The following is a 14,339-nucleotide window of genomic DNA, read 5'->3' as shown; positions in this document are numbered from 1 at the left end:
AGCTTTTCCACTGCCTTGAGGCCGGACATTATTTTTCTTTTTATGTTTTTTGTACAGAACGTGCACTTCCCAGAGATTCCTGTGGCTGCAGGGAGCAGCTGGTTCTCCAGTGGAGGCCAGAACTTGGGAGCCTCATTACAGGAAGGGCTGTGGGCGTTTCCGAGAGGCTGGCTTGTGGAGGAGTAAATAGGCCTGTGGTCCTGTACCTGTCTTAAGAGGAAATTGTAAAATAGGGCCCACAAGGGTTTAAATAGTCTCCCAGGACCCCTTTTCCACTGAGGTCTGGAAGCAGCGCTGGGCCCCAGGCATTTCCCCCCACATTCAGGGTGCTTGCACACGATTCTTCCCGTTGCCGGGCTCTGCTGTGATGAACGCAGGTCTGCTTTGTGTTCTCTTGCAGAATCAAGTCCTGGCCTTTCTTAGGGATATCTTCGACTTCGAGAAGGTGCGCTATGCCAGCGTGGAGGCGCTGGCCGAGGACCTGCTGCAGCTGCTGCTGCGCCGCACCGAGCTGCTGCTGGCCTACCTGGGCGCCGACGCCCTGCGCCACGCCAGCGGCTGCCTGGGCGGCCACAGCCCCCTGGTGCCCGCGGGGCTGGTGTAGGCCAAAGTGCAGTGAGCACAGCGAGAGGCCGCCTTGTGGTGGCCACGGCCTGGCGTGCATAACTGGGAGCGGACTGGAGGATGGGGCTCAGGGAAGCCCAGTGCGTCGAGTGGGCAGCAAGGGACTGGTCCTTGGGTCCCTGATCGTGTGTCCAGGGTCCTCCCCGTGTCCTCCGGGAGTCACTTCAGTCGGAATTGTTTGTATTTCCTAAGAACAGTGCTCCGGTGCCGCCAGCACTCAGAGAGAATCGCTGAGCCCTCAGGTCTCCGACCACCCGCTGTCCTCTCAGAAGCTGGTTTTATGCTTTGCATCTTGAAAACACCCGCGGCCGCTGGAGGTGACCCGGCGCCGCACACCCAGCGGTGCCTGAAAGCGTCTTCCACTTGGTGGGGTCGCGCTGAGTAGATGCCGCACGATGCTTTCTGTGTGCTGCTTAGCTGTCGTCCATGCACTTACCCCTGTATTGGCATCAAACAAGTTGTAGTACTTGAGTGTTGCTGTAACGCATTTGAATGAACTGACACTGAGAAGTTTACAATTTACAACTTTATGTTCCATTAACTGTAGTTTTAAAAAAATCTGTCAATTCTTCGTCTTCAGAAGCTACACTAGATGAGGGTTTTGTTTTTGTTTTTGTTATGGTGCTGGGATCAAACTCAGGACTTCGTGCTTGCCAGGCAGGAACCATGCCACTGAGCTATATCCCCAGCCCTAAATTACACTAGAGACTTGAGTAATTAACTTCATGTAATCTTGGGTGAATATTAATTTAAAATACAATATTTGTTTATTAAGGTAATTTAAATTTTTCCCTTTTTGGATGAATTTTGAGCCTGGCTCCCAACACCTGAAGATGTTGAACTTAAAATTTTAACACAATTTCTCCTTCCTCCTCCCGCAGAATGGCCCTTTCGCTGACCCACGGAGCTCCATATGGTCAGTTTTGCCCATATTTTTAAAATAACCACACTGTGGATGGTAAACAGGTTTTAGGGAAGGCTTTTTTTTTTCTCTTCTGATATAGAATGAAATATTTTTAATGATATGAAAGTATATTTTGTGTCTTTATGATAAATACATGAACAAGTGGGCTGTTCTAGTGAGACTTCTCTTCAGAGTATATTAGAAGCTTTGAGCTGCATAGATTCTGCTTCTAAATTATGATCTCACTCGTTTGAGGTGGCTGACTCAGCCTCCTGGTGAATTGCATTTGTCGATTTTGCTTCTAAAGTGGGCTTATTCACTTTAGAAGTGAGTGACATAGATGGATCTGAAAAGCATTACTTTAAAATGTATTTTTAGATTGAAGTGCCTAGTTTCAGACTAATGAACAGTAGCAAATGTGAAAAAAGGTTTACTTTTTAAGATTATAAGTTTGTGTATGTACCACAGTTATGTGAAGTGACTACAAGGTACAACATGGAGAATCGTGCAGTTTTGAATGTACTATACAGGTTAGAACATTACGCTATAAAGTATTATTCTGATTGTTTTAGAATATTTAGCCCCTTGACATTTTCTTATTTGTTTGTTTTGCACTTGTTTTGTTGTTTTGAGACAGAGTCTCGCTATGTATTTGAGGCTGGCCTTGATTTCACTTACGTAGCCCAGGCTGACCTCAAAGGCATGGCGACCCTCCTGCTTCAGCTTCCATAGTGCTGGGATTACAGGAGTGCACCACCACACCCTGCCCTGAAGTTTCTTATTCTGTGTTTTAACAGTTGCCTACTCGGTTTTTACTGATAGAGGATGAAAGATTCCATTATGTAATGCTTTGCTTTTTATTACTTAGCTGTTTGACCCTGTTTGAGTATACTGACCTTGAATGAAACATATACACACACACACTCACACGTGCACACAAGTGCTCACTGTACCCTGTCACACTCCCACCTGCATGAGGCAGGACACTCACTGCTCATTAGTTTACTCGTTTCAGGGCTAAATGTTTTGTGTGTGGTTTCATAAAGCTATGAATAAGCTTCATTTTTTTTTGTTGTTGTTGTTTGAGAAAGATACTGTTTAAAATCACTTGAAAAATTGCACTATTTAATAATGCTGCTACTTCTAGATAAGGTAATTTGTTGGGGAATTTATTTTGTCAGATAAGTGACTTCCTAGAAAGATTTTTACTCTGGTTTTTATTTTGTGTTCTTCTTGGCTTTTTTTTTTTTTTTTTTTTTTTTGCTTCTTTTTCCTCCTCTTTCTTCCTCCTCCTTTCTTCTTTTTCACTTTTTCTTTGGAGACAGTCTCACTATGCATTCAGGCTGGCCTTGAACTCACTATGTAGCTCTGGCTGGCCTTGAACTCAAGGCAATCCTCCTGCTTCAGCCTTCCAAGTGCTGAGAGTACAGATGTGCACCACAAAACCTGACTTGTTTTTTCTTTCAAATTTCAGCAAAATAATTTTGGCCAATCTTTAGGAGGTTGTCAAATTCAGTGCTTCAGTTTGATTAGTTTCTGGTTAGTTCAGTAATTACATTAGTGAGATACTTTCTTTGTGGCCTTTGACAAAAAAGGAAACATGACCAAATGGAATTTCTGGGCAATCATTTTAAGGAAGAACCTCTGTATTGTAAGTAAAAATGACTTTTTAAAAAATAAGATTGTATTGGCACATTTTGGATCCACATAATGATCACATCCATCATAGGAATTTGTACCTATAATGACACAATTTGATTCCTATTTTCTTCCCCACTCCTCTACCCTCCCTTCAGACTTCTATTTCATTTTTTATTTTTCTGAGACAGGGTCTTGCTATGTAGTTCAGGCTGGGCTTGAATTCACTGTATCCCAGGCTGGCCTCAAACACACAGTGGTCCTCCTGCCTCAGCCTCCCGAGTGCTGGGAATACAGGTGTGTGGCACCACACCCAGTTTATGAATTTATGGATTTTTTTAAAGGAAATGTCTTCCGGAGAAGAACCACTGCAGAAGGGTACTTGAAGGCAGTTTTCATTTGCTTTAAAAAGATTAAGCAACAAAAACAGTGCTTCACAAAATAAAAACAGTTAAAGTAGCCACGTACCTTCAGGCTGCTGGTGAGACCATCAGAAAATCACCCACCCTCTCCAGTGAGGTGGCAGAGCCATCAGTCCTGGAAAGGAGACGCTGTCATCGTCTCGAGGAAAACGAATTATCTGATACTTCCTTTCCCTGTTTTGGTTCCTCTATACTTATAAGCAGGTCTTCCTGCCCAAAGGTTAACAGTATGTCTATTAAACGTGAAAATAGCACCACCTTTGTAAAAAGCAACTTTTCCATATTGTTGGAGTCTGCGCTAAGGAACTTTTCCTCCTAGAATAGTGTTCTTCATCTGCATTCATTCACTGTGAGCCTATTCGTTGAATTAGCTGACTGTCAAAAGTATTTACGGATGTTTTCTTGCCTTAAGATGTAACCTTTCAAGTTAATTTCCAAATGAACTTTAATGGATCATTTCTTGAGGCCTAGGAAATAGAAATGCCAGAATAATATTTAATATCCTTCCCCATGACCTTTCACAAACAGAACTGAAGTCATGTTTTTTATTTTAATGTGAACAGGTGTTCAGAAATCACTTGGGATGGAAATTTCAAAGTGATTTTAAGAATTAGGCTGAATTCATGTCTTCTGTTTTTGAACTTGGACTCATCAAATTAAGAAATACATATGTGAGATTTAAAAATTTATATAGTGTGCCATAAATAAGGAAGTAAGGAACCCTCACCTTCCTGGTGATTAGTGCATTGTGTTACTGTTTTGATTTTAGAACAGCTGTGTTTTGGCTTCCCTTGGCTGTGTCAGTAAATACAGTATCTGTCTCTAAAATGTAAGGACTGAACTCATTATGTAAAACACTACAGTAGCAGAAAACAGTGCTCTGTAGCCAAAATGAGCACTATTAAAATGGATGTATTTCTACTATTGCCAAATAAAAAAGCAATGATACATCTCAGTGATACATGGCTTCTTGTGTTTTTGTTTGCTTGCTTTTTAAAATTGTAGGTTTTTGGGGTTTTTTGGAGATGGTCTCACTATGTAGTTCAGGCTGACCTTGAACTCATTATGTAGCCCAGCTGGCCTCAGTGACCCTCCTGCCTCAGCTTCTCGAGTGCTGGGATTACAGGCTGTACCGCCACGCCCCCCTCAGGCTGCATATTTTACACAGTGCTTCTAAGTGCAAAGTTGTCACTGTGTCCGTAGCCCCTTTGCTGTCAGAGAAAACCACATCTGCGAGCCCCAAGTCGCAGGCAGCTGCGCGGGGGTGAAGTCGGGTGTAACTGCGGGACTCCCTGTGTGCAGACCCCAAGACAGGGATGCCTCTGTGAGGAACCCAGTGTCTCAGGCAGTAACAGCACGAAACGTCAGGTGGAGCCCGCGTCGCCCCTCAGTACACATGGCCGCTCCTCCCGCGCTGACCTGATCTGACGGCGGGTGCAGAAACTGTTCACCTAGACCTCATTTGGGTCTGCTGAGAAATACTTAAGACCAATTAAATATATATTCCATAGATAAAACTATAGATTTAGGCTTTTTGTACTGAGGGTTGAGCCCAGAGTGTTCTGCTTGTCTGAAGTGTCCACCACCAGGCAACACACCCACCTCCCTTTCTTTCGATGGTGGTACTCACTATGTGGGTGTCTCACTATGTGGGCTGTCACTGAGCTTGTAATCTTCCTGCCTCAGCTTCCAAGTGCTAGGGTGCATGTATGTCTAACTTAGCCACTCTTCCCCTTGTTTTTATTTATTTTTGGTACCAGGGATCGAACTCACAACCACGCACTTGCAAGGCAGGCGCTTATACCACTGAGCTAAATCCCAGGCTACACTTCCCCTTGTTGAAAGTGAGTCTTGCTATGTAGTTCAGGTTGGCCTTGAACTCACTATGTAGTCCAGGCAGACCTCAAACTCGCAGAGATCTCCTGCCTCAGCCTCCCAGGTGCTGGGATTACAGGCTCGTGTCACTGCACCCGGTTTAGCCTCCATTTTTAAAAAGTTTTTCAAAAGTTTTAAAATTAAGCATATAAAGTACAATGTGTTACTTAACGTGCAAATCACAAAGTTAGGTGCAGTCTTTTCCTGACTGGGTCGAGAGTTGTCGCGGGGCGAAGCAGGGACCCGACCATGTGTCATGCGCAAGTTTTCTGTGTCCCGTTCACCGCCCCCGCAGCCTGCGCAGTGGCCTGAGCCAGAGCCGGGCCCTGAGCGCCTCCAGGAGTCCCGCTCGTCCCCGTCCCCGTCCCCGTTCTGGCGCTCTGGTTCCGCGGCGCAGCGCACCCCGCTCCGTGCCAGCTGCGCCGCCTGCGGCCCGCGGGGCTCCTCGGCCTCTGCTCCCGGCGGACGGGGAGAACCCGGGCGTCGGTGCCGAGCCGTGCGCAGGGCGGGACCCGCGGGGAGCGCGCGCCCGGCGTGGGAGGGGGCGGGAGGGGCGTGGCTCCCGCTGTCCCCGCCCCGCGCCCTGCGGGGCCTCTGGGGTCGCAGAGCCAGGCCCCTCCGGGCGCTGGTGAGGGCGTGGCCCGCGCCCGGGAGCTGGGGCTCCGTGCTGTGCGAGTCGCCGTGCGCGGGGCTCTGGTGGCCCCAGTGGCTGGAGCCCGGTGTCGCCCGCACCCGCGCTCCGTGACTGCGCGGCGAGGCGGAGCTGGGCTCGCAGTCCCTGCAGGAGGCGTCGGGGCGCCAGCGGGTTCCTCGGTCCTCAGCAGCCTCCTGCGTACTCAGGACGCAGTGCGCGCTCTGTGGGTCACAGAGGCCGATCCTCACCCGTGGGAGAACCGGGAGTGACACCTTAGGGGTCTCCCTGCTGGCGAGACTCCCCTGCAGGGAGTTAGATAACGCAGTTATTTTGATTTTGCACCAGTAAATGTACATTCTTTGGCGTGTCTTTTGATGTGGCGCGGAAGCTTTCGGTTGGTGTCTTAAGTTACTTTTCCCCTTGCTGAGACAAACAACGCCCACAGTTAGGGGAGGGAAGGTTTATTTAGCTCACAGTTTGTGGAAGTTTCAGCCCACACCCGGCTGGCTGCAAGGCAGGGTGGCGTGGCACAGGGGAAGCAGTCCATGCCAGATGACAGCAAAAGCAGCAGAGCAAAAAGGGGAGTGAGGGCCGGGGATGTAGCTCAGTGGCAGAGCACCTGCCTAGCATGCTCAAGGCCCAGAGTTCAATCCCCAGCACTACCACCCCCCAAAAAATGGGGTGTAGTTTCCCTGGAGTGAGCACAGCTGTCACACCTCCAGTCCCAGCACCAGACAATGAACTAGTCACTGTAGATCCAGTCACCTCTGAAAAGGGCCCCTCCGTGACCACATGAGATTTTGGGGGGACATCCAGACACAAACCCTTACATTTGGAGTAGATATTCACTTTGTATTTCAAGATGTTTGTTAGCAAGACTACACGCATATAGCGTCATCTAAGATTTCAAGACCCTTGACTTTTAAAAGAGAAGGCACAGCTGGGCATGCTGGTACACACCTGTGACTTCAGCACTCTAGGAGGCTGAGGCAGGAGCCTCACAAGTTGGAGCCCAGTCAGGGGAACTTAGCAGGCCTGTGTCAGTTGGCTGGATCTAGGGTGTGTGAGTAGGGATTGATTCATGATACTAGGGTTAAGGATGCTAGGTGTAAGTGCTGCCTCCACAGGACACCAGGACAGAGAGAACATTGATGCTTGCCCCCTTAGCCTGGCTTCCTCACTAATTTGCTGCCTTGCCATCCGCCTGCTTCTGCCCACCATGAGCTGTTTCTCCTCTGCAATGCCCTCTGTGTGGCTGGCTGACCAGAACCGCTCAAACCGAGAGCCGAAACCTTTCCTCTTCTAACGCTGGGTGTCAGCAAGGAGAATAAAAAGAGGGATGCGGTTGGGGATGCCGCTCAGCACCTGGGCTCAATCCCCAGTGCCAAGAAAGAAAGATGGAAGGAAGGAAGGAAGGAAAGGACAGAAAGGGAAGGAAGGAGGGAGAGACTTAGGCAGATGGGAAGCAGTGTATGCAGGACCACTGTCACTCTTAAACTCGTCACCCATCTTTTGATCTTTTTATTTTGTCTGGTACTGAGGGTCAAACACCTGACCTCACGCTTGCCAGGCCGGCGCTGTACCCTGAGCTAGCCTAGCCTTCGCCCAGTCTTTCACATTGGTAAGAGCACTCTACTCTCATTACCTCCTTCGGGTTCCCACAGAAACAGCCCCACATCCCCCACTGCTCCAGCCCCGTCACATGGCCAGAGCAGCTGGTCACAGTCACTGACCCCAGAGTGTCACCCATGTCCCTGCCTACTCCTCCCCAGACACCTTCACCTGCAGGAGCCGGCCACTCCCCACAGAGCCGTGTCAGTGGGCCTTGTTCCCAGGGTGGCCAGGCCAAGGGACAAAGTCTGCAAGTTGGGGAGCCCACATTTCCTGCTCCCCTCTCTGGGCCATCCTGGAGGCTCCACCAGGGTCCCCTCACCAGAGCGGCCTCTTAGCAGCACCTGCCACTGGGCTCCTGGATTGTCTGTCCTACTCACGGCCTTCCTCCTGCCTCAGCCTCTAAAGTGCTGGGTTCACACACCTGCACCATCACACCCAGCTGCCAGCCTTGAATATTTTGTTATAGAAACAAAAGACAGAAAAATAGGCTGGGCATGGTGGTGCATGCCTGTAATCCCTGCATTTGGGAGGCAGAGGCAGGAGAATCCCTGCAAGTTCAAGGCCAGCCTGGGATTAAAAAAAAAAAAAGACAGAAAAATATTGGGTTTCACTTTCTGAAAGAATTCCTCCTGTGAGGCCTTCTCTGGCCACTGCATTCTAGAGCTGCCCTTGCCCAGCCTGACCCCCTTCCCCATCACTCACCTCATACAGGCCATTTACCTGCTCTGCCACTGGGGGGCGCACAAGGGCGGGGTGTGAGTCCCGGACCAACAGCTGGGCAGGGCCAGTCTTCAGGGAAGGGTGAGGCCCAGGCCAGCCGGGAAGGACTGAAGGGAGTGGGGGAAGGGGGCTGGAGTAGGGGAGGGAAGTGGGATTCTCTCCAGGGCTGGGCAGCGCAAGGCCTGAACGGGGGATCCCATAAGGGCTGCCGTCAAGATGCAGTTGAACGAGGGGTAGCCGCGCAGCGGAGGGTATGGCTGGCCGTCTTGGAAGGATTTCTCCCGGCGGAGGACAAGGCCGCTCAGCCTCCCCAAGTACCACCAAGGAGGTCCTTGCTGCCCAGGCCGGAAGGAGTCTCCTTTGTGTCTGATTATTGCCTCCAGTCTACCTTTGTGGGTTTTTGTTTGTTTTGTTTTGCTTTTGCTTTTTTGTTTTGATTTTTTGAAACAGGGGCTTGCTCCACTCCGTAGCTCAGACTGACCTCGAACTCCCAGTGATCCTCCTGCCTCAGCCTCCTGAGTGCTAGGATTACTGGCGTTTTTAAGCAAAGTGAAGAATCAAGATCAGCCCCAGTGAGGACCCCTGGGGTTCATGCGGCAGACCGGAGGTCCCAACTGGAATGATCTCTCTCTGGGGGCCTCATAGTCCCGGGCGCCTTCCTGCAGATTAGGAAGCCCAGCGCAAATCCAGGTGTGGTGAGGACCCTGACCTGGAATCCAGCACTCCCGGAGGCCGATGCAGGAGGCTGCATAACCTGGGCAAAGTTAGCCACTTAGCAAAACCCTGCCTCAAAATATAAAGACTGGGGCTGGAGCTCAGGGCAGAGGCCTTGGGTTCGATCCTCAGGGACACACACACACACACACACACACACACACACGCGCGCGCGCGCGCGGATCCCAAAGGTGGAATTTATAATTTACAATTCCTCCTCCTCCTCCACCTTCAACTTTCCTGTCAAGCAGTCTTTCGGGGTGGAAGACGCGCGCTTGGCGGCCCGGCGGCCGTGTCCCGCGGAGGGGCCCGGGGGCGGCGCGGCGGGCGGGGCGGGGCGGCAGCAGCTGCGGCGGGAGGAATGCGCGGCCGCGCACCGGGACTTTTATGGAAACTTGCGGCTGGCGGCGGCGTCCAGGCCCCCTCCGGCCCGCACGGCGCTCAGTGTCTCCGCGCGCGGCCAGGACTGCGCTCGTCCGCGGCTTCGGCCGGTAAGAGAGAGGGCTGGGGTGGGGACGGTCGGGTCCCGCCGGGCTCCGGGCTCCCCGGGCGGCGATCGCCGCGTCCGCTCCCCGCGGCTCTGCGCTCCTTCTCGCCCTGGCTGACTTGGGAGCTCCGGGGTGCCCGCCGCGCGCCGCCAGCTCGGTCTGCGGGGACCGGGAGGGAACAGTGATCGAACACGTGGGCTCCACGCAGGATGTCCACCCGGGGTCTCCACGCAGTGTCCACCGATGGTGTCCGTGCGTGGCGTCCACCCGGGGTCTCCACCTGGCTTCTCCAGCCGGAATCTCCACTCGGGGTCTCCCCGTGAGGTGTCCACGCGGGATCTCCACACGAGTGGCCACCCAGGGTCTCCACGAGGGGTCTCCAGCCGGTGTCTCCAGCCAGGGTCTCCACTCGGGGTCTCCCCTGGGGTCTGGGGCTTCTGCTCGCGGCGGGATGCTGCAGGCCCAGCCTGGACCCCTGCCGGTCGCGCGTCTCAGTCTGGGGAGAATGACCCTTGGCTTAGAGACTGGAAACACCAGCTGCCTGCCTGACTGTAACGCGTCCCACATCTGTAGAAGAGTGTTATTACTGGTATTCGTAAGAAAAAGAACCAAGCTGAAAGGCTTTGGTTAGTGGCTTTGCAAAGAGTCGGATATTTATCTTATATTTATTAAAGGTCATAACGTGGACAGGGAGTTGGGAGAGAGAAAGCAGTATAAAAATAGCATCAGGGCGCGTGTGCACACTGCCCTTGGAAGGAGAGGCAGGTAGAGAAAGAAGAAACGCTAATAAGTAGGAAGTCAGTGCTTTGACCACAGCGGTGGGAACATCGTCAACCTCGGCTAAATTCTGTTAATGAGTTCATGGAGCAGGCGCCCGTGGCCCTGCCAGTCATGGCACAGCTATGTCGAGGGCGGTGTGATTAAATCAGCTTCACTATTTATGCCGCCTTAGTCACATGTGATTAATCGGACCGCGCAATTCACTTTTTACAGGTTACATTGCTGCATTGAAAGACTCCAAATATTCATTTTTAAAAATTCTTTTGCCTTTCTGCGTATCAGTAAGAAAAAATGCATAATTAATCAAACGAAAGAAAAAAATGTTAAGGAAAGATATCTTTGGTATAAATGAACTTGGATTATTCATTGTAGCTGATTTAAGATTCTTCTTCCTCAGCACCAGTTTCTGAAAGTGTCTTGAGACTGATGCTTCTGAGGAATAATTTTAAGGAAAATGTATGCAATTCTTATTTTACGTACAACAACTCACCTAAAATGCCTTGAGCAAAAATCACAACGAAATTCTTTAAAACCCCGTTTTCTTCATTACAGTTATTGATGTAATTCACTTTTTATAGATTTATGTTTAAATTCATTTTCAAATGGAATGGAGCGATCAGCAATTATTCCTGCATACCTTAAAATGGAATCTGTGCTATTTTTGAGAAAGTGACATGGAAGGCTGATCCTTGTCAAAATGTATGTCATCTTGAAGGGACTATATTTAGCACAACAAAGGAATGCATTATCTAGGTTTTTGAACAGAGTTTTTCCCTTGAAATTTCTCTGGAAGTAGGTTAGAATTTCATCTGTGAACAAAATCAAAACTAAATATGTGTATTTGGGAGATATGAATTGGGGTTTAGACTGCTTAGAACCCAAGTGGTCTGAAATGTTATATGCATTTCATGTATGAAAAAAAGGTCTAATATCTTTGAAACACCTTACAGGAATAAAAAGTGTAAGTGAACTAAATATGGATGAGCTGTATATGTCTAAAAGAAATAAATTACAGCTGGGTATGGTGATGTACGCCTGTAATGCCAGGATTTGGGAGGCTGAGGCAGGAGGATCACTTTGAGTTCAAGGCTAGTGTGGTCGACAAAGTGAGTTCAAGGCCAACATGAACTGCACAGCAAAACCCTGTGCCAGAAAAACAAAAAAAATTATACAGGAGAGGACTTTCACTATTAACATAGGCCCCACATGTGCAGCTTGGTGGCTTATAATTCAGAGGGAAAATGTCCTAGAAGGTTCTGAACAACTTCCCTCGGTCCTGTTTAATCCGTCCGAGACCAACGTCGCCTGTGTCCGGTCTTCCCCGCTTGCTGGTTTATGTCCTGTGTTACATACCTGTGAGCCGGTGCTGTGTGTGGAGAAGCTCAGCGCTGTCTGCCTGCACTTTGAGCCAGGCCGAGCCCTGCACTTGTGGACCATGGAGTGCGTGGTGTCCCCACAGTCCCTGTGGCTGCTTCCCAAGCCAGGGGCCCCGCTTTCCCCCATCTTTCCCCGCACAAGCATTGCCCAGGCCATGTCTGCTGGGCCGAGGCCCCGCTGCCCTGGAGCCTCTGCTGCACCTGCCTCTTCCCTTTTTCCCTTGTGTCCTCCTGGTGCGGTTGTGCAGGGGGTGCGTTTTCTGCGCCCTCCTTCCCGCGCCTGTCGCCTGCCTTCCCTGCCTCTGCTTCTGCAGCCCTCTTGCTTGCCCAAAGCAGCCTGCTCATCTTGGCGTGGTCCGTGCATTGAGATCAGGGGCCACAAACTGATCATTGGAAAGACATATCCTAGCAGAGGTTCGCCTAAAAGTTGGCATCGTTTACGTTAGTATGTGGCTATGGACCTCTGCTGGGAAACCGGCAGGTCTGGGGAATGGGTGTACATTGCTGGCAGGCCACAAGACTGGAACCTCAAAGTGGCTGCCCCTGGACATATGCACTCCCCATCTGATGAGTCCCCGAGCCCCTCTGGTCACACTCCTTTCCCTCACTGTCAGGTCAGTTACACAGCAGTGCCTGTGTGGCGCCTGCCCCCAGAGCCCTGGGTGTGTAGGGCAGTGCGAAGCCTGACAGGCAGCGTCGAGAAGCTGCACCTTATTTTTGATTTTGAAGCAGGGTCTAACTAAGTTGCTAAATTGCTCTGGCTGGGCTCAAACTTGCAATCTTCCTGCCTCAGCCTCGCAGAATGCTGGGATGACAGGCAGGCCCCACAGTGCCAGCAAACGCACTGAGTTAAATGTTGTAGATATACTTAAGTTAGCGAGCCTTCTCACATCCTGTGCCTTGTAGAGGTTCTCGGTCATCGATAACCGTGGCTGCTGGCCAATCGGACTGGAAGGGATCTTCATCAGAAACCAAAACAAGGCAAGCATTTCACTTGTGAGCCATAGACAGTCTTGTGAAGTCGTTCCTAGATGCTCATCAATAGCTCTATTCCGTTTCCATCTGAGCAGTGGTTAGGAGATGGTGGAGAGGCCCGAGCTTGGCCTGCAGGAGGAGTGGACGACAGCCCTGGCGTGGCTTCTGCCGGCCACCCCGAAGTATCTGCAGCCGGAGGCCTGGGCGCCCAGCCCGGCTGTGTCCCCAGAGGAGGTCATGCCGGAAGCCCAAGCGCTGCGGCCAGAGCGCTTTGTGGGGCTGTGCCGGGCACTGCGTGGACGCCAGGACCCTCCCCTGTAGTTGCCACGGAAGACTGCGGAGGCAGAGCGAAGTGAGATCCGTGCTTTTCGGGGGGAAATGGTGCGTTGGTAGGGGCAAAAGTACTCGTTATTTCAAATAGGAAAGATAGGATCTGATTACACAGTTTGTGTTGTGATGAGATTTGTGGCTTAATTAAATTTAGTGAAGCTAAATATTTTCATTCATGTTTCTCGTACAGTAATACAAGTTTAGGTGCACTGGCTAGGAAGCTCAGAACATTGTTGTTTGTGCCAAGGATGGAAAGGGGTAGAATTAACTAACCTTCACTGGTGGCACAGAGTTAAACCTTTCTTACAAAGTCTGCTTGAGATCAGTGTCATGTGGGTTAAAAGCTGGCACTGCCCTAACAATTCTGTTCTCCCCAGAGCAGAATAGGTGTCACAGTCTAGGGAAGCCGTTGCTATAGGTAGCAGAGAGCTACGATTCCAGATTCTTTTCTTCATTCCAGCATTATTTGCTATTCCTGAAATATTTTAATTGCCTATCTAAAACGTGAAAGGAAATTAAATTTAGAAAAAACTGGAGGTTAAACATAGTTCTAATGAAACCCTAGAACCAAAGCATTAACATGGGTATTTTTGGAAGGATTTGCTGTGGGCGGGGCCGTGGGTGTAGCTCGGGGCAGAGCAAGTGCTGGAGTGCTGGAGGCCCTGGGCTCCGTGTACCGCCGGGCAGGAAGACCTGTCCCACCTGCTGCTGTACTACGCCAGGAAGCCTGTGTCTCCTCCTGCCCAGCAGCTCGAGCTTCACATCTTAGTACCCAGCTTGGGAGTTGTTTTATTCCAGAAACATAACGTATCAAGTCATTAAAAAGCACTTGGTCATTTTCTTTTCTTTTTTCTTTTTTGTCTTTTTCGTTTTTATCGGTATCAGGGATCGAACTCACGACTGCCAGCTTGCAAGGCAGGTGCTTATGCCGCTGAGCTAAATCCCCAGCCCTTACTTGGTCATTTTCAAGCACTTGGGAGGCTGAGGCAGGAAAATTATTGCAAGTTGAAGATCAACTTGGGCTACAAAGTGAGCCCAGGGCCATCTTGAACTACATAGTGAGAACCTGTCTCAAAAAAAAAAAAATCATTTTCAAACATTTCTTGAAATCTGTTTCATAATTGCTATGCCATGTGACACCCATTAGTATTACCAGAGAGCCTATGATTTGTCTGTGTAATGTCTGGTGTAAATTAAGCAAAAATAGTGATGGAGAGAATGGAGTGAGCGTTTGCCCTGGAGCCT

The 14,339-nt window shown here is 50.1% G+C and overlaps 2 protein-coding genes across 6 annotated transcripts in view; both read left to right on the top strand.

Moving 5' to 3' along the window:
- The window catches only part of Miga1 (mitoguardin 1), a 67,869-nt gene extending 63,322 nt beyond the window's left edge, over positions 1–4,547 (top strand). For both annotated transcript variants that reach the window (XM_013143062.3, XM_063258015.1), the window contains one exon: positions 401–4,547. In XM_013143062.3, coding sequence (XP_012998516.2) covers positions 401–604 — 204 coding nt within the window. In that variant the 3' untranslated portion in view covers positions 605–4,547. The remainder of the gene's footprint in view (positions 1–400) is intronic.
- Positions 4,548–9,480: 4,933 nt separating this feature from the next.
- The window catches only part of Nexn (nexilin F-actin binding protein), a 32,058-nt gene continuing 27,199 nt past the window's right edge, over positions 9,481–14,339 (top strand). For all 4 annotated transcript variants that reach the window (XM_063257870.1, XM_013142795.2, XM_063257871.1 and 1 more), the window contains exon 1: positions 9,481–9,636. In XM_063257870.1, the coding sequence (XP_063113940.1) occupies positions 9,533–9,636 (104 nt within the window). In that variant the 5' untranslated portion in view covers positions 9,481–9,532. The remainder of the gene's footprint in view (positions 9,637–14,339) is intronic.

Source organism: Cavia porcellus, unplaced genomic scaffold, assembly GCF_034190915.1.
Source record: "Cavia porcellus strain 051 isolate PalLab524CR breed Dunkin Hartley unplaced genomic scaffold, mCavPor4.1 scaffold_1, whole genome shotgun sequence".
In the NCBI taxonomy this organism is placed as follows: domain Eukaryota; kingdom Metazoa; phylum Chordata; class Mammalia; order Rodentia; family Caviidae; genus Cavia; species Cavia porcellus.
Note: the sequence above shows the minus strand (reverse complement) of the source record. Positions and strands in the feature narration are given on the sequence as shown.